The sequence below is a fragment of the Myotis nattereri genome (genome assembly GCF_964212035.1).
Source record: "Myotis nattereri genome assembly, chromosome: 12".
NCBI lineage: Eukaryota > Metazoa > Chordata > Mammalia > Chiroptera > Vespertilionidae > Myotis > Myotis nattereri.
The window spans coordinates 8,851,547-8,878,256 of NC_138087.1; the positions used below are offsets into that span (position 1 = coordinate 8,851,547).

General features: G+C 42.6%; 1 protein-coding gene across 1 annotated transcript in view; it reads left to right on the forward strand.

The window, feature by feature from the left end:
* Positions 1-26,710, forward strand: part of FAM120A (family with sequence similarity 120 member A) — a gene marked incomplete at its 5' end in the record, with an annotated part of 110,809 nt that overhangs the window by 19,198 nt on the left and 64,901 nt on the right. Inside the window, 3 exons of the mRNA XM_081103522.1 lie at positions 3,530-3,612; positions 20,413-20,541; positions 21,240-21,336. Of these exons, the coding sequence (XP_080959648.1) occupies positions 3,530-3,612; positions 20,413-20,541; positions 21,240-21,336 (309 nt within the window). The remainder of the gene's footprint in view (positions 1-3,529; positions 3,613-20,412; positions 20,542-21,239; positions 21,337-26,710) is intronic.

The window sequence follows — 26,710 nt, forward strand, 5'->3', positions numbered from 1 at the left end:
GCTGAAAAACTAATTTTGTTAATAAATTCACTTAAAGTTTGGGCAAAATAACAGTTTAAAAAAATCACAAATGTTAACACAGTCCGACTCTGAAAATTAGACGTTTAAACTTTTGGCATAAGTTGTGTTTCTTATAGAAGAAAATCTGCTGTGGTTCCTGCCCCCCCTTCACTTTGGGGACTCTCACTACTTTAAAAGAAAAGCAACAAAAGTAAACCATCGTACCTTGTTTACAATGCCTACATTTTAAGTAAATATATACATGTCTATAAAAACTCCCTTGGAGAAATTCCTTATGTTGAATACATAGAAAGGAAAGGAAGAAATCTTATTTTAACTAAGATTTTATATATACATATATACATTTGCTTAAAAATAACTGTCACTTTATGCCTGGATATTATAGTTATTTTCTTTCTTTTCTCTTTTGTCGGTTTCTCTGTCTGTATGCCTGTAACTACTTGAATATCCACTTCTAGGTTGCTGCCAGTGTGTAAGAATTGTGTCCGCAATATAAGTAAGCATGTTTTGAGCAGTATAAATATGTTTTGAGCAAAGCCCTCCTGTGATTAAAATCCATGAGCTGCAGTGATGGGATTGAGGGCTATTTGTAGCACATAAACCCTTTGTGAAAGATTTGTGGCCTCAAGAGAGTGAGATCACATTGTACTCTCAGTTTGTATCTGTAGAGGTTAGTGGCCCAGTCTGGTTGTATGGGAGTTATATTGTGGAGCATTTTTAGAAATTTCTAGTTATCAGATTTTTATGAACATTCTAAAAAAGTTATACACAATTAGAAATTATTGTAAACAAATTTTCACATTTTTACAAGCCACACATTTTCACTTTATTTGGTGTTAGCAAATTGTGTAACTACCATAATCGGTCAACAAAATTCTGATTTCATAAATTGTCTTTGTTTGGATCTAATCTCGTATATGTGTCTTTAAGTTTGCACATCTCTGTTTTCTCACTGTCTTCTTAGGCAACTTATGTGACTTGAGATTGGAGGATTAAAACTAATTTTCTAAATCTGCTTTCATATTTTTAAATATCTATATATATAAAAGCCTAAGTGACTGAACAACCGAACAACCAAACGACCAGTCGACCGGTCGCTATGATGCGCACTGACCACCAGGGAGCAGATGCTCAATGCAGGAGCTGCCCCCTGGTGGTTAGTGTTCTCCCACAGCGGGAGTGCCACTCAGCAGACTGACAGATCTCTGTGGCCCACCAGCCTGGCAACAGCCACTCACTCCCTTAGTAGTCCTGCAGGTCCAATCTCCGGAGAAGGGCCCAGCACCAATGGACCATTGCTGCCAGCATGATCCTGACAGCACCGTTGTCCTCCTGAAAGTCAGCCTCGGGCACCATGGTCACTTCCCTTCCCTAGACACTGAAACGATATAAAAGCGGCTGCCAGGTGGCTCCCGACAACTGGCATGAAAGTCAGTGGGACGAATCCAGATGCCAGCCTGGCAAGGGCATCCCAGAGGGCTGATTGTGTCCCGGCCCCCACCCCTCACTCCCCTCGGGACCAGCGCTAGACACAGGGCTCACAGCTGGCTAGCGCCGCTACAGTGGTGCAAGCCTCTCCTGATCAGGACTGACTGGGCGCAAGCCTGCGGCAGGCGCAGTAAGGCTGGGATGAGCAGGAGCGGCAGGCAGCGTTCGACTGCTGGTTTAAGGCCCAGTCCCCACAGGCTATGCCAAGAAACCCCACCCGTGCACAAATTTGTGCACCAGGCCTCTAGTTAAAATATAAACGTGTATTTCTCTGATGTTAAAATTGATTATGTAGATGGTCACATTACAAAAAGTTTTATATGTACTTAAACGTTATGTAAAATGACTTGGGGATATTAACTGACTTTTAATAAACTGGAAAAGTGTATGCTTTTAGAATAGGAATGCCTTTGCTAGTTTGAGATGTAGAAGGATAGTTGTTTATTTTATTTAAGAAACATTGACTATATTTTATGGGAGATAATGCCAACTCATTCTCTTCTAACTACGTTATTTTGTGAAATTTTAAAATAAATGAAAGACAATCAGTAGTTACATATTGAATAATTTAGTAATGAATTAATTTAGGGCTTGGAATTTCTTGAAAAAACTTAAGCCAGTTATAGGCAAACTCTTAATTGGGTGGGCATTTTTATTTTAGATTTTGTGTAAAAGTTTCAAAGTCCTCAAATGAGAAAGATTATATTTTTTTTTTCATTTTTGTAGTAGAAAGTATAGTTATATAAGTTGTTTTGCTTTAGAACAGTTGGGTGCAATATTCATGTAACAAGTATTTGACTCATGTTTTAACAGACTATTACTGATGTAATTGGGTGAATATTTTTTTATACAAAAGCTTTAAAAAAATCTCGGACACTTCATACGTCACAGTAAAGTTCTGTGCAATCTGTGAAAAGAGGAACACAGTGCAGAGCAGTTACTAGATAGGACATAGCTAAGCTCCTGGGCATAATGGCAGTTCAGCACTTCTGTGTCTTGTTTTGTGTGTTTAGAGTATTATGATCAGGCCCTGACCGGTTTGGCTCAGTGAATAGAGCGTCGGCCTGTGGACTGAAAGGTCCCAGGTTTGATTCCCGTCGAGGGCATGTACCTTGGTTGCGGGCACATCTCCAGTGGGAGGTGTGCGGAAGGCGGCTGATCGATGTTTCTCTCTCATCGATGTTTCTAACTCTCTGTCTCTCTCCCTTCCTCTCTGTAAAAAATCAATAAAATATATTTTTTAAAAAAAGAATATTATGATCAGGAATGCTGCAAATAATCTCACCCTGTTTTGCTTTCTGTTAGCCAATTAATGAGTCTGCTGTCCATGTGGTGGTGACTAAATTATGATATAAAAATCACAGAATTATTTAGGAAATTACTGCTTTTAAATTGCACTGAGATAACTAACAGATTGAAGATGTTTATATATTAGGCAGCAAGCACTAAATGAAGGGTGAATGTTTCCCCAAAATGTAGCTTTTAAACTGTATACAGTACTCATTTGTGACATAGCCTGGCGATAGGGTGCACAGCTGAATGACACTGCTTGGTGGTGTTAAGATCTGTTCTTTGCCACATCTATTTGTGGGTGGCGGTAGGAATTATGGGAGGAGGGTGTTGATCCATGCCAAGAGCAGTAGTCATTGTCACCTAAATTTTATAACTGCAGATTTTTACCTTTGCTGTTGAACTGGCTTACAGAATGCAATCTTCATTTGAGCCAATGAAAACTTGCATCAAGTTGGCATTATCAGGCTGTGCTTAGGTTGTTACACAGTGTGCTCAGTGTGGGTGCTGCCGGAAGCGTACTGCAAGTTCATGTTGTAGTTAAGGCAACTGCAAGAAGTGGGCCTGCTCTGTGCTGCTTTATATTAAAAGATAAAGAAGTATTCCCAATTTCTGTGTGGAAGTTTTATGTGGTTTGTCAAATGAGGTGATCTTAGGATTCTAACTGCAGTGATCATTTCCCTGTGTCACTATGGTGATGGCTTTTTTAGGTTCCATGTTTGCCTTCCAGGAAATCACATTCTACCTGATGAAGACCTGGCTTCCTTTCACTGGAGTTTACTTGGTCCGGAACACCCACTTGCCTCACTTAAGGTACAAATTCATTTCATTTCCAACATTTGTAATATTCAACTGTTGATTTTGTTGTTATTTTAATATACATAATGTTCCTTTATTGTAGAAGGAACCATGCCACAAAGTTAGCAGTGTTGTGCTTTCCCCTAACTTCAGGATCTGCCTGCCTTAAAAAGTAATCTGCCTTGGCTTATCCCCAACACATACATTTTAGAGAAATTATAAATGTCCTTAAAATTTCCTTAGAGGAATTCTTCATGCCCTATACCCAGAAGGTGGAATTCTTTCAGCTGAAGATTTTATATATTAATTTTCTTACTTACAAATATGAGTTTTTCAATAGGTGGTAGAGTCACCTCTACCTTAGATCAATGTGTTAGCCTGTACCTATGTGTAGCCAAGACATGGTTCTTCCAGAGCCCCCTTGCCTCTGCCTCTTCTCAGAGCTCCATCCAAGACTCAGCCTTTGCATTCTCCCTTTCTGATATAATATTCTGTAGTGTTTACAACCCTACCTTCCAATTCACTGATTTTTAGTCACTCACCTTCCTTTAATAGCATTACCTTTTCCTTAGGCAGCTGGAAACCAGGGCATCCTATCAGGTCACATCAGGAACAATTCGTTTTAATTTACCTGGATTTTTTCTAATGCTATCCCTAACTTTATGTTTTTTTATGTCTTACTGTCTGCCATCAAAAGTCACTGAGCAATGTTTTTTTACAGGTGTCATTAGGAAGTGTGTGTTCAACCCCAGGGAGGAGGAATCTAGGCTGGTTCCCAGAGAGTAACATGCTAGGGTCCCAGAAACATGGATTGGACAGAAGTGTGAGGTGGGGACATATGGCAGGGCTCTCGGCAGATATCGGGGTGAAGTGTTGGCTCAGAAGTTCTCTTCCCTCTCCAGCTTACTTGATGAGGAGCTGTGGGCATCAGCTGCACTGGCTGCCCAGTGTCTAGCCATCTCACAATCCATACCCACTGGGCCTGGGCCCTGTTTGGGTTTCATGTCATACATGGAGCCAGCTTCCAGAGTGAAAAGCAGCATAATTTGAGGCACTTTTAAGGTCTATGGTTTATCTTACATCATATGCAACTTTATCTGAGCGAGGTAGGACATCAGATCCTTTTTGGAATCCTATTTGAAAGTTGGGTAGCCCTGGACGGTTTGACTTAGTGGATAGAGTGTTGGCCTGTGGCCTGGAAGGTCCCAGGTTTGATTCCGGCTGGGGAGGTTTGCGGGAGGCAGCTAGTCAGTGATTCTCTCTTATCGTTGATGTTTCTATCTCTTTATCTCTCTTCCTTCCTCTCTGAAATCAATAAAAAATATATATATTAAAACAAACAAACAAACAAACAAAAACGTAAGTTGGGTATAAATTGTACATAAATAGAAAAATGGGCTTCATTTATTCTGAGTTCTACCTTTTAAGGCATTAGGAGGTAGCATTTTGGGCACTACAGACCTTTCAACTGAGGAATTCTTCCCCCTCTTTGTGTTAATTGAAGTTAACTCAATATATTCCCTTCTCAAGAAGTCATCCTATAGTTTTGTAAGAGCCAAGCAGCACCTCTAAAATCCAAGGACATTTTGGGCTCTAGAGCAACGGTTCTCAACCTGTGGGTCGCAAGCCCTTTGGGGGTCGAACGACCCTTTCACAGGGGTCGCCTAAGACCATTGGAAAACACATATATAATTACATATTGTTTTTGTGATTAATCACTATGCTTTAATTATGTTCAATTTGTAACAATGAAATTGGGGGTCACCACAACATGAGGAACTGTATTAAAGGGTTGCGGCATTAGGAAAGTTGAGAACCATTGCTCTAGAGGAAATAATGTTAGGGGCCTGGAAGGTTGAGAAAAATAAACCATTATGTAATGTGGAGGTAAGAGCTACTTAGAATCTCACTCCTGGAAGATAACCACTTTTAATAGATTGATACTTGATCCTCCAGAATTTTTAAAAAATGTACATTCTATTAATTTGTCATTATAATGTCACTATCATTATGCACATTAGCTGTACATTCTTAACGATCCCAGTGGGACTTTAGTGCACTGAACCAGGCTCTCAGCTTTTAGATTGTGAAAACCTGTTTTTAGTTAAGAAGTTTTATTTTAAATTTATATATGGGATCCCTAAAAAGAAAATATAAAACCAAACTCACCAGAGTTTTACTTGTTTATGCCTTTCCATTAGAGCTTCCTTCCCTATTCCCCATTGGTTCTCAAGTGAAGGTGGAAAGTTTGAAGTTCCAAGGAATCTGCTGGAATGGGTGCAACTCAAGTATAGCTTTTTTGTCTGTTTTACAGATGGGGGAGGGGTTCCCACATCACATCTCTGGGAAAGGGTCAGAGTCTTGGGCAGGATTTGTGCTCCCCAGTTTTTACAGATTGCTTTCAGCTCGCCTTGTCCCGGGAGGGACTGGGTCTGCCAGCAGATTCTTCCCGAGCAAGCTGGAATGCATGTTCCATCCAGAAGGAGCAGAGCTGAGGCATGAGAGGGGAGACTCACCATGTTTACCGTGCCTGGCTTCTGAGGCCGTGGGTGTCAGGAAACAAAGAGAAGCTCAACTAGTGGCATTTCTGCTCTCTGTCTTCTCATGACCTGGAAGCTTCTAGTTTTATGTTAAATTTAGCAGTATATTTTCAGTCTTTAAATAAGTGTGCAGAACATTTCTAGCTTATTTCCGCCCCCATGGATCGGGAACCCCGGCACTGTCCATAAGCAGGCCTTCTCTGTCATGAATGGAAGAGATCATTTGTATTGGAATAAGGTTCTCCTGGTGGTTTTCCGACCTTGTCCTCACACACACCCTGCGCCTCCCCAGTGGACCCTGCACACCGAACGCTGAGGCAGCTCACCCTGAGAGAGGGCCTTGCTTGAGACGAGACAAATCTGGGACCAGAGGACATGTGACAGAGTTGGAACTTGCCAGCCAGTTACTTCTAAAACTGCCATTCTTAGTTAGAAAGCATCTCTGTTTTTATGATAGCTTTCTTGAGACAGTTCACTTATCATAAAAATCTACCCCTTTAACACTAAAAACCAGTGGTGTTCACAGAGCTATGCAACCATCATCACTATATAATTTTAGAATATTTTTATCACCCCAGAAAGAAACCCTGTGCCAGTGGGCCGTCACTCCCCACTTCTCACTCTCCCCACCTCCTAGCAGCCACTAATCTGTGGATTTGCCTCCTCTGGATATTTTTTATAAGTGGAATTATGTGACTTCTTGTGTCTAGCTTTTTTAATAAGCATGTTTCATTTATGTTGTAGCATGTGTTAGCACTTCATTGCTTTTTTGGCCAAATAATATTCCACTGTATAGATATAACTACCACAGTTTATTTATTCATCAGGTGATGGACATTCAGGTTGTTTCTACCTTTTGGCTATTGTGAATATTCATGGACAAATCCATGTGTGGAGCTAGCTATGTTTTCATTTCTCTCAGGTGTATACCTGGGACTGGAATTGCTGGTCAGGTGGTAACTCTGTGCTTAATATTTGAGGAAAATAACGGCTACACTGTTTACCTTCCTTCCAGCAGTTGTGTGAGGGCTGTGTTTTCCCCACATCCTCACCACTTGTCATTGTCTGCTGTTCTATCTTTAGCTGTCCGAGGGGTATAATGTTGTTTGGTTTGCCTCGCTGAGGACTGGTGATACTGAGCATCTTTCCCTGTGCTCACTGGCCAGTTGTATGTCTTCTTTGAATAAATATCTATTCAGATCCTTTATCTATTTTTAAATTGGATTATTGAGTTGTAAAAGTTCTTTTTAATATATTCTGGATCTATATCTCTAATCAGATACTAATTTGCAGGTACTTTCTGTGGTTGTCTCCACATTCCTTGATTGGGTCCTTTTGATAACTCTTTTGAGACTCAGGCCACCTAAATGTACCACTTTTTACTGCTCATAATCACTCCAGTCAAGTCACTTTTGTCATTTGTTACAGCTTTGGGGATCTTACCAGTCTTTCCCATTGCCTTCCAGAATCCTCTGGGAGCTCAGTGTACTGGAGATTGCCCACAGACAGCATGTCCTTTGTGTCCCTTAACTTCAGTTGTCTACCCTCTACTGTATTGTAGCCTTCTAGGCCCAGACTCATACATTGGCTCTTCTATCTGAAGCTTTAATATCCCTTCTTTTCTCTGTCACCACTGCCTTCTACCTTTAGTATTCTCACAAGCTTAGACTTTGCTCTTTGGCCCTCCTGGGGCCCTCTGCCCATTTTCTCACAGATTCTCTTTCCCTAGCCAGCCTGGGATCTCCTAGCAGGTTACCTTGAACTGATTGTACCAGCATCACTTTTAATCTTGCTCCTTCTTCCATCTCAGATGGATGCCACTACAAATTTATGGTCTAAGTTAAAGAAGGACCTAATAAATGGAGAGAGGTAATGAATTCATGGATCAAAAGACTGTTGTTATATAGTTTCACTACATCTTAATAAAAATCCCAGCAAACTTTTTTTTTTTTTTGGTAGAAATTGAAAAACTGTTTTAAAAATTGACATGGAATTGCAAAAGACCTAGAATAGCAACAGAAATGCAGCAAAGGAAGAACAGAATAAAAGGACTTAAATGTTACCTAATTTAAAGACTCACTTTAAACTATAATAATCAACTCTGTGGTGTTGACATAAGGGTAGTCATGTAGATCAGTGGAGCAGAATAGGGTCCAGAAATAGACTTATACATGTGTGGTCAGTTGTTTTTGCCAGGAGTCTCAAGGTAACTAAATGGGGAAAGGATAGTTTCTACAATAACTGTATTCCAATGCAAAACTAAGAATATGAAAATATAAAAGAGATCTTTATGCCCTTGAGTTAGGCAGTGATTTTTTAGTAAGAATGAAAAGCAAGCAATGGAGTGAGAGGACCTGTTTGCAGAATATATCAGTGGTTGGGGACTTCTATCCAGAATGTGTAAAGGACAGCACAATAAGAAGATACAGCCCAACACAAATAGGTGGAGAAGAGTTTTGAACAGACATTTTGAAGAGTGTTCAACAAGCACATAAAGAGATGCTCCGCGCTATTAGGGAATGCAAGGTAAAACCACACGAGATGTGCTGGGGCCAAATAAGAAGTCTGACTGATGCTCAGTGTCTGGAGGTGTCAGTACCCGCCACTCTCAGACATGGCTGATGGGAAGTAGATGGTCTCTTTGAAAATAGTCTGGCAGTTCTTACAAAGTTCAATATATACCCACCATATAACCCAGCAGACCTACTCATGAGAAACAAAGTCATATGTTCAAACAAGACTTGAACCTGAGTGTCCGAGTAGCTTTATCCATTGTAGCCTCAAAAAAAATAAGACAGCCCTAACTGGTTTGGCTCAGTGGATAGAGCGTCGACCTGCAGACTGAAGGGTCCCAGGTTCGATTCCAGTCAAGGGCATGTACCTTGGTTGCGGGCACATCCCCAGTAGGGGTTGTGCAAGAGGCAGCTGATCGATGTTTCTATCTTATTGATGTTTCTAACTCTCTATCTCTCTCCCTTCCCTCTGTAAAAAATCAATAAAATATAAACAAAACAAAACAAAACAACAACAACAAAAAAACAAGCCATAAGTCTGTAAGCTGGTGCGGGACAGGCTTACAGTGAAGTGCTGATTGCAATGAAAGGAACAAACTACTCATCTTGCAGTCTGTATGAATCTCAAAAGCATTCTCTTTTTTTTCCAAGAAAAATGATTTTAAATATAATAATGTTACATGCAATAAGCATTATCAGAAGAATTATCTTAAATGAAGAGTTAAACACAAAGGAAGTACCTAGGATTGCCTTAATGTAAAACCCTGGAAAAGGCAGAACTGTAGTAATAGGCAGATTAATGGTTGCCTGGGGTTGGGATGGGAAAGGGCACAGGTGAACTATTTGGGGTGATAGAAACGTTATATTCATGATTGTGGTGGTGGCCACACAAATGTATGCATTTTTCAGAACTTGTGAATTGTGTGCCTAAAATTGATCTATTTTCTTGCATATAAAATAAGATCAATTATACCGATTCACAAAACTATGTTATCTGACTTGAACCAGGCTATCAGTGTCAGCAGTTAATCCTTTTATTCTCCTTAATGTCTGCCTTAAAAGTCATTAGTCTCGCCCTCGCTGTTTTGGCTCAGCCTGTGGACTGAAGGGTCCCATGTTCGATTCTGGTTAAGGGCACATGCCCAGGTTGCAGGCTTGATCCCATTTTGGGGCGTGTTAGAGGCAGCCGATCAGTGATTCTCTCTCATCATTGGTGCTTCTATTTCTCTCCCTTTCCCTTCTTCTCTGAAATCAATAAAAAATATATTTTAAAAATATATATTAAAAATAAAAAAATATTTAAAGTCATCAGTCTCTTCAGACCTCTCTTCAGTTGCACCTAGGATAGTGAGCCTCCCTTAGCTCTCACCTCCCTCCACCACAGCCCTATTTGTGCTCTTCTTCATCATGCCCATTTTTCCAGCCTGTGACTATCCTTTCCTGATATTCTGGAGCTATTGGCACCGAGTGCACTCAGAGAGCCTCTGCGTACCTCACCCTATTGCCCCTTTGCTTCTGTGTGGCTACCTCTTTCGCCTCTTGGTCTTTAGCTTATAAATGTGGTCCTGTCCTTCCCTCATTTTCCTAGCACCCTTTTTACCTGGGAATCTACCCAGGGCAGCCTCTCCTAATGTCCCCAACAGTTTTTAACTCCTGCACTCAATTGTCCAAGGCTGCTGATGACTCGGTTAACAGATTTGAAGAATGCTTTTCCGCCTCCCTGGGGTCCTTGACACTGTCACCTGTCCTGCTCTCTTCACTCTGCCTTGCTCCCCAGAGCCCAGCGTTTTTCTGTTCATCTTTGCCTCATCCTTTCCTTGACTTCCATGCTAGCTGGCTTCCAGTGGTTGTGTGTGCAGCACCAGGGTCCATCTGCACTTCCTGTGGTCCTCATGCTTTCTTTCTGGCACATCTCATCTGCTCTTAAGGTTTCATTTACTACCTCTGTGGCTGACTCCCCAGTGTACTTCTCCCAGCTAGACTTTTTACCTGGACTACGGGTGTATCCCACCTGTACACCAAATTTAACATTTCTAATTTAGAAGGGTCATCATCTCTACATGGGCTTATCTTCCTATATTTTGTTCCTCAGCTACTGCTACCACTGTCTTTCCAGTCATTCAGGGTAGAAATTGGGAATGATCTTGGATTCTTCCTCTCCCTGCAGCTAGTCTGACCTTCTTCTCCTTCCCAACCACCTGTGTTGTCCCAGGAGCTGTGCATGGTCCCCCTGGTTTGGTTCTCTGCCCTTGTGCCCACCTTCCCCGTGTCTAACACTCAGCTTGACCTCATGTCTCCCTTGTTGATAGTCTCCTTGAGCTTCCCTTCATACAAACAGGGATTTGAGGTTCATGGATTTGTTTTTAAAACATAGGTTGAGAGGACTACTGTAGTGTTGCCAACTTTTAATTGCTCTAAATATGAATATTAGAAGTAAAAAGGAACTGTTTACCACCATTTTATAGGACACTTCAGTCCTAAAAGACGCAGTTTAGAAGATAACACCAGAGTGTAGTTGCCAAGTGTACAGTCTGTCTGCAGGTTTGGATGGTGGCCCGACTACTTAGCTGGTCCTCTGTCAAATGGGGACATTCAGAGTGCACCCCATGGCGGGTTTTGTGAGGATTAAATGAAGTGATACATGCCGAGATCAGTGTCTGACACAGCACTCGGAAATACTAGAACATCCCCCAGGAGAGGAATGAACCACAGGACACTACAGGCCCAGTTGTAAGTGGACATCCCTGCAGGAGGGGGCCCAGACCCACCTGCCTTTCCATCAGGCCTGCTGGTGCTCCTTGCCTGGATAGTGTGATGAGAACCTATTTTTGCTCAATTTAATACATTAAATATGTTAAATTTTATGTGAAATACTTCAGTATATCTGCATGGCAGTTTCCATCTATAGAGTGGTTGTCACATTTGGCATTATTTGTGATTAGCTGCACTTTAGCAGCCTTTTCATAGCTTTATTTAGGCAAATATATGTAAGATAGTGATACCGGTCATAACTTTTCAAGAATCTCAAAAGCATGGCTGTTTGTGGTTACCTAACAGCTATGGTGTTTAAATGTTTTCCTTACTTTTGACTCTTTATAGAGAACACTGGGCCTTGGAGTATGGTCAGTGAATTGGGAATTGGAGGAACCCTTTGCACAGCTCCTTGGGTTGGTCTGTACGCCAGCGTGGGAGACCAGGTTTGGAGCAGCGATGCTGCTGTGTCAACATATGTGCTTTACCCACGAGTGAATAGTGACCAAATCAGGTGTCCCTTTCCTTCCCTGAAATTGCCCAAACACAGAGTATTTGTAATCATCACACTTAGCTATTTCCCGAGTGAAAGTGAAGTGGATCAGGATCTTCTGCTTTAGTAGTGACGTTACGTGAAGCTTGTGTTGTATTCCCTCGCATGTAATGAGCGGCGGAGAGAGTTTGGGAGCAGCCGCACCAGTAGTCTCAGAATCACGGTTTTGCCTGGCTTTTTCAGTTAGCACACGAACGCCCACAGGGACTGAGTGACTGCGTGGATTTTAGAGATAAGCCACAGGTCCTGCACAGAATCAGCATGGGGAAGACTGAGAGTGACTGTCATTCATGCTTTGGCATTCTGTGCTGTCCTTATTGTCCCGTAACTTCATAATGAGTATTCATAACATGGTAAGAAATTAAACCACTATGGTGCTTGCAGAAATGCACATGATTTACACATAACATTTATATGAATATGAAGTTGGGATGCAACTGGGAGAGATCATCAAGGTGTTTTTTTTTTTCCACTTAGTTAAAATTTATTTCAGACTAATCAAAATAGCAGTACTACATTTTCTTATAGTATATAAATACTTCATATAAGACTTTTTGAAAATCTAGAAACAATTATCTAATCCCTAACAACACATTATAGGATTTTTAAAGGCAAACTAAAATACCAATGAACTTTGACATAAATATGAGGACGTAATTATCAGTAAGATAATTGATATATACTAGTCAAACAAAACAAAACAAATCTTTCTTTACACTTTGCATGTTTAAGTTTGCTTCATTCTTTCAATTCTTTGGGTTTCTAACATTGTTACATTTTCCAAAATTCTTCATAAAGTAAATATTTTAAGTCACAAACTATAGTGTCCACTATATACTAATATGACATAAAGTAAAATATAGTCCATTCAACTGCACCCATGTTTCCTACTCCAGCATGAGTTCTGGGCGACTTTTAAAATGTACTTTATAAATACTTTTACTAAAGTCGGATCGCTTACTCACTTATGCAGATTGGGGGGAAATGCTCCATCATCTCTGAAGTTACCTCCTCCCTACCTCAGCTCTTGCACACATCTGGTGAGCAGTGGGGCAGCTTTTTTCAGGCCTTTAGTTTCCTGAATTTTCAAGGATTTTAAATTTCGGCCAATATAAAGGGGGAAAAATATCTTAGTTGCCGAAAATTATATATTCTGTAGAGATAAAATTCATAGGTTGAGGATTATTTGAGAAATAAGTAAAACTTTATACCTTTTCCCAGGCTACAAGCACTGTTTATCCTGCCATTGAATTATATGTGTGCACACATCTACAACAGAGTTTAAACTGGGCCTTATTAAATTGTTTCCTGGGTGTATGTGGAGCGATAGCTAACTTTTGTATTAAGAAACTGGTGTTCATTGAAATCATGTGGCAAAGCTGATGGCTGACCTTCTTTTCCTAAAGATGCAACACCAGATGTGCTTTCTGGCCTCTGTTCACAGAGTGACAGGCGTGGGACGGTGCAGACAGGCTCAGACTCCTGTCAGCACACAGGTGTAAGGGTTAAAGGACAAAAGAACAAGTTAAAACAAATTTTGGAACAAGAATGTATTCTTTAAACGAGAGGAAAACTATTTTCCAACACAAAATTATAGCACATATAGATTTTTAAAATATGCCTTTTAAAAAAATCATTTTTATTGATTTTAGAGAGAGAAAGGGAGGGGGACAGAGAGAAAGAGAAACATGGATGAGAGAGAAATATAGATCAGTTGCTTCCTGCACGCTCCCTGCTGGTATGTGCCCTGACCAGGAATCAAACCTGGGACCTCTCGTGCATGGAATGAAGCTCAGCAGGTCAGGGCAAAAATACTCCTTTTTTTTGGTCTTAAAACAACAACAAAAAAATGTTCTGGGGTTTTGAAACCACTTAGAATTGGAACAGGCTCTATAAAATAACCTCATCAAAGAAATGACTAATTAAAACAAAATTTCACAGGTCATCCTGTCTGTATACAATATGCACAATATAACAGAAATGGAGTCGCTGGATTTTCCCCAAAGTCTGTAATACACCAAGTCTGTTGACTGTTTTTCTTTCTGTGAGCCAGCACTTGCTATAGATGTGCAGACCTGGCATTTACTGGGGAAGTGAGCCTCTCACCGCTGATGGGGACCTGCCATTTTATCAGACATTTCATCTCCATTGTACAAAAGTTATGAACCTGTCAAATTATCCTTTCTAGTGATACATTTTTAACAGCTTAGGAGAGTTTTTAATCAACATATCACCTGAAAGAGAACCTGGGGTTTTAATTGAATCCTTTGCCACTGTGACATGGTGGGTGTAATTTGATTGAAATATAATATGGTAACTTCTTTGTACTATTTAAATTAATTCAGTTTCAGACATTCCTATAATGTAGATGTTTATTAGCTCCCGTGTTCACCCCTTGAATTGCTAAAGTAATGGGTGGAAATCAGGGAGGGACTCTAAAGAAGCAGAGGTTATCTCTGTCTGTGGTGGCTGGCACTGGCTGCAGGGAAGACTGCCATGGCATGTTGGTGGGACTTCTAAGGATTCTCGTGGCGTTCCTGCAGTGTGGGCCAGCCTGTGCGCATACAGCTCGGGGTTATTTCCACCAGCACTGGCACTGTGGACATGTGGCCGTGCCAACCACTTGTTCAGGGGTTATCCCTGGTGTCCCGCTGCTGGGAGACATGCGAGGCCCACATTGTTTGGCTAGGGCAGAGGTGTGGCAGGTCTCTGGGCAGGCCTGGGAGGGTGGCTGGCCAGGTGACTGCAGGCACACATGCCCTGGCCTCTGCTCTAACCCAGTCCTGGGTCTCCTGGGGGGTTCAGAACTAAATACAAAGTAGAGGCTGTCAAGATCGGCAGAAGGAACGGGATTGTCATGGATGGCAGAGTGTGGCCTGCTGGCTCAGGGATTCTGACAGAGGTAAGGCCCCAGGTGGGCCTGCCCTCATTAAGTGCCTTCCACATCTTTCCCACCTGTTCATGGGAGACAGCAGGACACCTTTTTCAGCAGGAAATAGGATATTGGGGGAAAGGTGATACCAAAAGTGAAAATGTGTCACATGAGAGGATATTTTGTGTGGAGGCAGTTATCATAAATTTCCACACAGATGTTATCTATTTATTATTTAATTATCCTGCCTGGAAGCTAAGGGGTTAATTTATACAAGTGTCTGGGAGATTTTTTCCAGCTCCAAAATGTTATTTCTTTACTTGTAAAACAAGTGACTAACAATTACTGAAATTGCTACAAAGTATCATAAAAGACAATTAGATTGCCAAAACCGGTTTGGCTCAGTGGATAGAGCGTCGGCCTGCGGACTGAAAGGTCCCAGGTTCGATTCCGGTCAAGGGCATGTACCTGGGTTGCGGGCATATCCCCAGTAGGAGGTGTGCAGAAGGCAGCTGATCGATGTTTCTCTCTCATCGATGTTTCTAACTCTCTATCTCTCTCCCTTCCTCTCTGTAAAAAAAAAAAAAAAGACAATTAGATCATAAACATTTGCTTCTTAATTAAACAGAATTTACTGTGTATCCTTGGAGATAGAAAGTACATGTCTCCAACTTTAATTTAGGTATGTAGCAATATAAACTACTGAGCTAAAATAAAAAACCTCAATACTGCTCAAAAAAAAAAAGAAAAAGGGAGAAAATGGGACTCCCATTAAAATATTTTGAAGCCTGTCTCGAAGCAGCCAGCACTTCATTTATTTGGTGTGTTAATTTTGTTTTTATGAATAGACAAGGACAGATTACTGTAACTCTCATGTGCAGTTACTGCTATAACGGGATAAGGCGATCCTATTCTCCAGTGTCTGAGAAGATTTAGCAACTTAAGGTGATGGCCCTTTTTGTTGGTCAACATGTCTCAATGTGGTTATTTCCAGTCAAAAGTGTGTAGATGAATACCCTCACGTATAGGGTGTATGTATGTGTGTGTGTGTGTGTGTGTGTGTGTGTGTGTAGATGGATATAGAGAGACATGTTTAAGGTGGCCAGGATTTTAAGGGTTTTTTCTTTCTCCACTGAGTTGGTTCTGATGACACTCGGTTTTCTAACAGGAATTCGTGATTTCCCTCACACACACCATGGCATGGTGTTTAAAGAAAATACAAATTAAAAGTTCGCAGGAGTGTCAAAATTTTAATAAATTGGGTGTTTGTAAACATATCCATATTGAAATGTACCAGGAATCTTACTACTAAATGGAATTCTATGGTCAGTCGTGGTAAAGCTTAGTCCCATCTGAATTTTAGAAGTCATCTCATGTGCTCTTTCTTCTAAGCTAAAGCGTCTCGTGTGCAGTGAAGCCTTCCAGGTCTGCCTTGGTACTGCATTCTGCCACTTTCGCTTTCCCGGCGCCGATTGAGGTGGGGGGGGGGGGGGTGCACTATGTTATCACCATCAGGTCTGCCCTGAGTACAGGGAATACTGGAGCTCACCCTGAGTCAGATTTGGAAGGCTATGTTAGGATGAAGCAGGAAGGGTGAGGGGTAAGTGGGCACGAGGGAAGAGTCTGGGCCATGGGGACATTGTAAAGGACGCAGGTTTACGGTGGTCTTAAACACTCAGAAGGATTTGGGGGCTCTTTAATTATAGAATCTGTTCACCTCAAGGATCTTTTAGCCACAGTGTTATGGGATGTGGGTAGCGAAGACAAGGATACCTGCAGGAACAAAAGCAACACTGTCATTTTCATTTGAGGTCGGTGGGACAGTGAGGGGCTGCCCATGAGTCCATGGTGTCCTGGTGTCAGAATGCCCCTAGGAGAGTCAGCTTGCGTCACCTCAATAGCTCCCCCACCAGAGGAAGGCCTTTTCATATTTTGGCCTTTTTATATCTAGCAGATTCTGTTGTTACCATGTTAATTGTCATGTTTTTGTTCTGTATATAAAACCCTTCTAGAATGACCAGCCATTCCAGTATCATCTACAGCATGATTAGGTGATCCTAGGCTTTCAGAGACACCAGGCATGCAAGGGCACTTCGACCCTGTGCAGTCAGAGAGGTCAGGCATCCCTGTCCCTGTCTCTGTCCCCATGGTGTGCACTCACTGAGGGGAAAATGCCGAGTTCTGCAGAGTGTAGGCCACTCAGGGTTTCCGTCCTGACTCCCCACTCCTGGGGCTGCCACCAGGCTCTCCTACCTGCCCTGCTGCTGAACTGTTAAATACTCTGAAGGTGGGAGCAGTTAGAACTTCGTGCCTTCCAGACTGGCTGGAATGCACTGTTCCAGGGACATCCTCACCGGGGGGCAGGTGTGTGCCAGAGGATTTTCTCCTTGACATGGGAGGACTTGGGTTTCTGGGAAGGCTTCTGGCCCACAGGCATGGCAGTGGTCCTCTGCAGTCCATTCATTCTGTGGGGTTTGCCTTCCTGAGAGAGTAGAGCAGCTGCTCCAACATGTGAAACATTGTTTCCATTTGGAATTATTGCTTTTTAAGAAAAGAAAATTGAATGTACTCTGTGCATCTGAAAATTTGCATAATAATAACTTTAAAGTGTAAATATGTATTTTCCCAGAGGTTTCTTCTATTCCATTTGATTAGGCTGAGTTTTTCTAATTTTCTCCCCCCTCCCTTTTCCTTTTAGTGTCTTAAAACAACCCAAATTGCCATAGGTCACAGTTCTACCATACAAGTCACAAGTCCAAAACAGGTCTCACTGAGCTAAAATCAAGGTGTCGGTGGCCACATTCCCTTGGAGGCTCAGGGAGAGTGTTTCCTGCTTTTTCTGGCTTCCAGAGGCCACCGCACACTGTGGCCCTTCTTCCACTGTCAAAACAAGCAGCACGGGTGGAGTCCTCAGGACTCTGTGATGCCGTTGAGCCCTTCTGAGCAATTCAGGGTAACAGGCTGGGCCTGAGGTCAGCTGGCTGCCATGGAACACACCACATTCACACGGGAGTGGCAGGAGTGCACAGCTCTGGAGACGCAAAGCCTTTATTTTATGTATTTATTTCTTTGTTATGATATGTCCTATAATTTTTTTAAAATAATTCTTTATTGTTGAAATTATTACATATGTCTCCCTTTTTCCTCTCCAGCCCACCCCTGTTCCCCTTCCCCCGCCCCAGGCCATCAGCACCCTACTGTCTGTGTCCATGGGTTATGCACATATGTATTCAAGGTCTTTGGTTCATTACCTCCCACCTTTTCTCTGAGATTCTCCACTCTGTTCCATGCTTCCATGTCTCTGGATCCACTCTGTTCATCAGTTTATTTTGTTACTTAGATTCCACATATAAGTGCGATCATGTGATGCTTGTCTTTCTCTGACTCACTTATTTCACTTAGCTTGATACTCTCCGGGTACCTCCATGCTGTCTCAAAGGGTAAGAGATTCTTCTTTTTTACTGCGGCATAAATGTACCACAGCTTTTTTATCCACTCATCTACTGATGGGCACTTGGGCTGTTTCCAGATCTTAGCTATTGTAAATTGCCCTGCTATGAACATAGGGCTGCATACATTCTTTCTGATTGGTGCTTTGGGTTTCTTAGGATATATTCCTAGAAGTGGGATCACTGGGTCAAATGGCAGATCCATATTTAATTTTTTGAGGAAACTCCATACTGTTTTTCCATAATGGTTGCACCAGTCTGCTTTCCCACCAACCGTGTCCTAGGGTTCCCTTTTCTCCCCATCCTCGCCAGCACTTGTCACTTGTTGATTTGTTGATGGTAGCCATTCTGACAGGTGTGAGATGGTACCTCATTGTCATTTTGATTTGCATCTCTTGGAAGACTAGTGACTTTGTGCATTTTTTCATATGTCTCTTGTCCTTCTGTATGTCCTCTTTGGAGACGTGTCTAGTTAGGTCCTTTGCCCATTTTTTAATTGGCTTGTTTGTCTTCCTTTTGTTAAGTTGTATGAGTTCCTTATATTTTTTGGATATTAACCCTTTATCAGATGTATCATTTCCAAATATGTTCTCCAATACAGAGGTCTCTCTTTTTGCTGTGGTGACTTGGCAGCTGCGGTTCTCGGGTGATGCACCTGGAACCACAAATGAGGGAGCCCGATTCTGGGGTGCGTCACATGAGAATTGCCCTCTCGCAATCCAGGACCCTTCCGGGGATGTTAGAGAGCCGGTTTGGGCCGATCCCTGCAGGCCAGGCTGAGGGACTCCACCAGTGCACTAATCTGAGCACCAGATCTCTAATTGGTGTATAAAAAAGCCATCGATTTTTGAGTGTTGATTTTGTATCCTGCTACATTGCCAAATTCATTCATTAAATCTAGTAGTTTTTTCTTCTGGTCTGATCGCTGTGGCTAGGACTTCCAGTACTATGTTGAATAAGTTTGGTGAAAGTGGACATCCCTGTCTTGTTCCTATTCTTGGGGGAAATGGTTTTAGTTTTTGCCCATTGAGTAGGATGTTCACTGTAGGTTTGTCATATATGGCCTTTATCATGTTGAGATATGCTTCCTCTATTCCCACTTTGCTGAGAATTTTTATCAAAAATGTGTGTTGGGTTTTGTCAAATGCCTTTTCTGTAACTATTAATATGACCATGTGATTTTTGTCTTTCAGTTTGTTTATGTGATGTATCACATTTATTGATTTGTGAATATTGTACCAGCCTTGCATCCCAGGAATATATCCCACTTGGTCATGGTGTATAATTTTTTAATATATTGCTGGATGTGATTTGCTAATATTTTGTTGAGGATTTTATCATCAAGCATATTGGCTTGTAATTCTCTTTCTTTGTAGTGTCTTATCTGGTTTTACAATTAGGATAATTCTGGCCTCATCAAAAGAGTTTGCAAATGTTCCTTCCTCTTGGGTTAGGCCAAAGCCTTTAGATCCTTTGCCCCTTCTTTATCTTTATGCTCTTCATGATGAAATGGAAAACAAAGACATCATTTCGTGCTGTCATTCAATTTTTTTTTAATTTCTGAAAATAAAGTTAGTACCTGATTCGTCTTTGTTCCTGAGAATAACACAAGGGCATAGCTATAATTATATATCTGTTTACTTGCCTTTTCCTGGTATCAACTATTCTGAGACAGTAAAACACTCCTATACTTTATTCCAAAAGTCTTTTATCAGACATGCCCCTCAGCAGGAGGGGATACTGGCTTCCTCCCTCGTCTTTCTGCAGTGGACTTGGGTGGTTGGGACTGTTACCTGGCACAGCCTCCTGCTGGCTGGCATTGAAAGAAAGGAAGCATCTGTGGCCCAGGGGTTCTCATGGCTGTGTGCTGGCTGTTATGGGGCCCAGGGTCTCAAGCCTGGAACTGATCCTAAGCAGGTCGCAAACCTGGTCTCAGAAGTAATGAAAGGCTGTCAGATGCTGCTTAACCTAACTGGGCTGTAAGGGAGATCCAGGGCTTGAACCTCAGAGTACCAGAGTCCTGGGGCCAAGTGCTCACAGATTGGGAACAATTCGGTCCTTGGCAGGAAACAACACGTGGGGTTTCTGGACCCTGTGTTTGGAATTAGACCGTTGACATTTGTGCTTGTTTTCTCAGGTCCGGGCCCACCAGTTGGTCTTGCCGCCATGTGACGTGGTGATCAAGGCTGTGGCTGACTACGTCCGCAACATCCAGGACACCTCGGACTTGGATGCCATAGCTAAAGATGTTTTCCAGCATTCTCAGGTAGAAATGCAGGCTCCGGGGCAGTGCTTTGCACAGTGGTGTGCGCCAGGTTTGGAGGGGGCTTGAGAAGCACACACTGGTGTGTCCAGGAGCACTTGCCCGGCTGTCAGGCCTCCATGCCAGCCCTCCCAGCCGGCTCCTCTGGCCTGTACTAGAGAGGGATTGAGGGAGATGAGTGTTGAGCTCTCTGTTGCTTCTAGCGTCTCCATCATAACTTGATAGGATTTCTGCTAAGAAGACAGACATATCAAGTGGGTCAAGTGGAATTGTGAATCTCTGATTTGTCCTTCCCTTCAGGTGATGGTCAGGGGTTTTGTCTTCCTTTTTTGGGAAGTAAAGAATTTGAGGCATCGGGGTTAGTCAAAGAGTTGACGTTTGTGTGACTTCTGTCTGCTCCCTGAAGATCTAAAACAGCTGCCCACTTGCTGGACATGGAAAGTAAAACTTCTGGCAGCACCAGGGACTTGACCAAGAAGTTAAAGGCTATATTGCAGAACCCAGGGCTCTGGTTGCCACTTCAGGTTCTGTGTTAACTGCCTTGCTCTCTGGATTTTCCTTGAAGATTTTAATGTCATTCTAAACTCTTATCTAGCTTGAAAGGCTACAGATATTTTATACATGTACTGAATTATAAAAATATGTTGAAACATATGACCCATGGCATGCTAATTTACACAGGTTTCCTATGTTTATTTTAGTCTAGAACAGATGACAAAGTTTTTCGATTCAAGAGAGCAATTGGATATTATTCAGCGACTAGTAAGCCTGTGGCATTTCACCCACCACACTACTTAGGTAAGTAAATCAAGGCCTTTATGATGGATGCTGACCACGCAGTAACCAAGGAGATTTAAATATTTACCTGATAACCTTATAGGCTTCTTTTGAGAGGAGATCTCTGCAGTTATATAAATAAATGTAGCCGAGCTTCCTGGGCAGACTCAGTAGTAATCCCTGAAAGTACTGAGGAGCAAGAGGAAACCCAGAGACATATGGAAGTGGAGGAGAAAAGTAGGGCCATGAGGACCAAGGTTGTAGATGGTGGTAATGCTAAAGTCTCTGTCCCCTAAGTGTCCCCTTGCAGAGTGCATTGAGGACATAGAAGACCTGATGCTTTCACGAGTGCATGGATGTGTGTCTCCTCTTTTGTTGTCTTTTTTCTTTTCATTTCTTTTTTTTTTTTTCAAAAGACGAAATTTAACTCAGTGATTTAAAATTGGGGGATAAACACAGTTATAAGCTGTTTGCTTGAAGCCTGCTTGGCGTGACTATCTCCTGAGACGTTGTAAAGTAATAGTCTCCTCCCAGAGTCAGATTGCCTTTCTTGGGGTGCAGAGCAGTAAAGCTTTGGGAAATTATGCTGCTGATTGTTGCTCCAGTGTGCTCACTGCATACACAAGAGCTGGCATGTTCCTGACACTGTCAGAGGAATAAGACTTTTTACTGGTTTCAGAAGATTGATCCCAGGGTTGAAAATGTCCCTAATACTTGTCCTTTATGTTCATTTGCTCCTTCAAGCGCCGCGTTAGTACTGTGTGCTATGTAATTTGGGCACAGAGATAAAAGGCAAGTGCTAGCTGCTGATGGCTGTCTCTGCGGGTGGGTGACGGACAAGTGAGTATGGATGGTCCTGATGCTGCGCGACCAAGGAGGGTGGGGGCAGCGGGGACGGGCCATATCCTCTGCTGGCTCATTTTCCTGTTGGGACTGTGTTTGTCACAGAGGCCTCCTTATGGAACAGGGCTCACTCTCCTGTTGCTTTCCCTTAGCCGCCACCATTATTCCTTTTCTTCCCTGTAGCCAGAGTAATGTTTAAAAATGTATTGGTCCATGCTTTCCCATCTCATCTATTGCCCACCTGCTTCCTTATAATCTGACTCCTATTGCCCTCTGCCCCTCACTCTCCAGGCCCTGGCTTCATTCTTGCCTGGAATATGTTGCACTGGCTGTGGAGCTAGAACCCTCTCTCCCTGACTGGCTATCCTTGAGCTATTCCAGTGTCTGAGATCTAGGTTTCACTGTCACTTCTCCAGCCTTTCATCTATATCAGTCCATCGGGCCAACATCATGCCACCTAACTTTAATTCTCACACCACTTCCACCCCTAATTATTTCAACTTTGCGGGAGCCAGGATCTCACCTGTCACCTTCACTCTTGTACCTGCAGTGGGCAAGTATTTGACTGAATGACTTAATTCATGAAAAGTTGTTGAGTCTGGATAGTGAAATGATTGGATGTAATTTAGGGTTACTCTTGGAGAGGGGGTTTTGGGGTGTTGGAAGGAGGTACACTTGATACCATGTATTAGTTTACTTTAGTTAAGGAAGACATGATGGAGACAGATTGTGGTGTCCTTGTTTTACTCCAGGCACAGGGATGTCCAGTAGATGCTGATGAGACAGGTGAGAGGCTGAGTTCCAAGGCTGTGGGCATCTTGATTCCTCCCCTCTCAGCTACAGGTGTCCTGTTTTAAAGTGAGATGCTTATGTGACTATGAAAAAGAATGTATATGTAAAGTAGATACTTAATGAATGCTTGTTACTGTCAGTGTTATTCTTGTAGGAAGAATGGCTAGAAAAGGTAGTGGATGATTAATGTTGAATGAATAGTCAGAAAGTCTGAAGGGAGCAGCTCATAGGACTTATTTAGTATTTCCTGTATCTAGGTGATGTCTGGTCCTCCTGTGGCAGTTGTGGATTAAGCAATCATTATTGTGTACTTGGGACTAGAACACTTATGCAAGAGGAGGAAATTAGGAGAAAGGGGGTAGAGACACTTAACATTTGGCATTGATATGAGTTGATAGATGAGTTTAAATGAGTTTTAAATTTGAGCTTCTTAAAAAATATGTAATGTTCTGTGAAGTGCTTTCATATTTTTATTAAATCATCAAATGACATTTCAGTGTGAGTATTTTATAGATGAAGTTGACACTCCTGAATACACTTTCACTATTTAGTGTTTTTTTGGAGAACAGAGGTATAAGTGATAAAGAATCTGGGTGTTTAGAGTGACATTTGTAGGCAGGTTAATGTAGGCGGTAAGTGCCTGTAAACCCTTCTATAAAGCATTTCCTGAGGCTTCTCACTGCTGCAGAAATCTGAATTGTACTGAGGGATTCACAAAGCTCCAGCACAGAACCACGGAGGGCAGGGCGTGGGGTAGGGTGGAGTTAAGGGTGGCTTGTGTGTGTTCTGGAGTGTCAGGATGAGATTGGAGAGAGGTTGGGACAATATTTGGAGGAAAGGGCAATATTCAAGTCATGTACACACAATTTGGAAGTCAGCAGAAATGGATTCATGAAAAAATCACCTTTGTTGTTTTTCTTCTGATAAGTATAGATAGAAACAAAAGTAATCTGGAGATCTAGTGCTCCTCGGTTTTTCCTGTGCTAATAGGGTCCCACTGTGGAGCTAAGCGGACAATGAGGACTGAGATGGAAATCAAGAGTCTAGAAACAACATGGACTTGGAGCAAATGCTTTCTTGGCATCCTAAGTTAGAACCCAAGACCTATTTTCCATAAAGATCTACTCTAATAAAAGAAAAAGATGCAAATTGATTGTACCTTCTCAACGCCCACCAGCCAATCAGGAGTGAGCATGCAAATTAACCCAACAAAAAATGACAGGTTAATTTGCATACACAGGTGCCAGGGGGCGGGACGGGACGCTTGGGTCATCGCCATGGTGACGACACAGGCTTTATGCACTACTCTAGCCGCCCTGGGCCTCTGGGCAGCGTGGGAAGGCTGAAAGGCGGCTCTGGCCAGAGCAAAGGTGGTGCCGGCAGCCAGGGAAAGGAAGGCCCATTCTTGCATGAATCTTCGTGCATCCAGCCCCTAGTATTCATATAAGGTCATAAGTGGCTTTTGCCAATTATAGTGCATTATATTATCCTATAGGAATATACATTCAGAATTTTGAACAAATAGTATCCTATCTAATAAAGAGGTAATATGCAAATTGACTATTACTCCAACACACAAGATGGCCGCCCCATATGGTCAAAGATTGCTGCCCCCATGTGGACACAAGATGGCCGGCAGGGGAGGGCAGTTGTGGGCGATCAGGCCAGCAGGGAGGTCAGTTGGGAGGGACCAGGCTGGCAGGGGAGGACAGTTGGGGGCAATCAGGCCTGCAGGGGAGGGCAGTTGGGGGCGACCAGGCCTGCAGGGGAGGGCACTTAGGGGCAGTCAGGCCGGCAGGGGAGCAGTTACGCATCGATCAGGCTGGCAGGGGAGTGGTTAGGGGGTGATCAGGCTGGCAGGCAGAAGTGGTTAGAGTCAATCAGGCAGGCAGGCAGGCTAGCGGTTGAGAGCCAGCAGTCCTGGATTGTGAGAGGGATGTCCAACTGCCTGTTTAGGCCCAATCCCACTGGTATCGGGCCTAAACAGGCAGTCGGACATCCCTTGAGGGGTCCCAGATTGGAGAGGGCGCAGGCTGGGCTGAGGGGTGCGCACGCACATACACATACACATACGCATAGCGTGTATGAATTTCGTGCACCGGGCCTGTAGTTGGAACATAACTTTCTTATTCATTAGAACCCATTTGTATTAATCACTTGAGAAATTGGGATAGGTGTAGTGTTGTGAAGATATTTTAAAGAGTAATACTACAAGCTTAGAGTGTATCCATTGGGAATAAAAATGGGGAGAGCTGATTATAACCAGAGTTTTCTAAACCTGCCTGGATTTAAGTTCTAACCCAGAACTGCTATATTAAGATCTTTATTTGCCTCAGAATTTTATATTTTCAAAAGAAAAGCTCGGCCCATGTGGATTGCCTTTGGGGCATGACTGCTTTGTCTTCGTGGTTTCCCTCTGAGCCTGTGGTCCTCTGCAGCACTGAGAAAACCTCGGATCCACCGAAATCGGGGGTGTTGGACTGTATAGAGGAAACACACATACCCCTGTCACATTTTGCTATGAGGAGGCCCAATCTGCACAGCGTGTGGTCCTTTCAGGGTGAAAAACAAGAATATGGCCCAACCCATACTTTGTCAGAAACTGTATTGGGAACTGAGATCTAGAGGTTATTATAATTTTGTCCTTTCCATCACAGCTCTTAATGTCCATCTTCTCTCGCCAGAGAATCCCCTGTCTAGGTGAAAGGACAAGTAAGATACATCAGCATTGACTTGTCAGCAGCATTTGGTTTCCTGGTTGAATCAGTAGTTCTCCAGTTCTAGCTATGCTTCAAAATCATTGGAAGAATTAAAAACATACACACAGAGCTAGAGGCTACCTCAGGTCTGTGAATATAGACTCGTAGGCACAAGCTCACCCTGGTATGTTTGTGAAAACAAGGTCCGGTGGGTCTGGAAAAGCACTCTTGGTGTCCTCCTGGCCTTCCTCAGTGAAAAGTGGGTGAGCTCCCGCACACACCTAGTCCGGAACCGTGACACTGCCAAATGCCGAAAAGGAAGTGGAGCACAGGAATTCCCCTTCACTGGTGGTGGGAATGCAGAATGAAACAACTGGACAGTTCCTACAAAACTGAACATACTTTTACCATAGGATCCAGTAATTGTGTTGCTTGGCCTTATCCAAAGGGGGTTGAAAACAAAGGACCACACAAAACCTGCACGCGGATACTTAAAACGGGTTTATTCATAACTGCCCAGCTGAAAGCAGCATAGATATCCTTCAGTACGGATTCATGAGCTGTGGCCTCTCCAGATAGTGGACTATTATTCAGCACTAAAAGGAAATGAGCTGTCAAGCCATGAAAAGACATTGGGAATCTTAATGCATATCACTAAGTGAAAGAAGCCAAACTAAAAGGCTGCTATATGATTTCAACCATATGAGATTCTGGAAAAAGCAAAACTATGGAGACAGTAAAAAGACCAGTGGTGCCCTAACTGGTTTAGCTCAGTGATAGATAGAGCGTCAGCTTGCGGACTGAAAGGTCCCAGGTTTGATTCTGGTCAAGGGCATGTACCTTGTTTGCGGGCACATCCCCATTAGGAGGTGTGCAGGAAGCAGCTGATTGATGTTTCTCTCATTGATGTTTCTAGCTCTCTATCCCTCTCTCTTCCTCTCCGTAAAAAAAATCAATAAAATATATATTTTTTTAAAAAAAGACCAGTTATTGCCAGGGGTTAAGTGGAGAGGGAGGAGACGGAGGCAAGAATAGGAGCACAGGATTTTTAGGGCAATGAA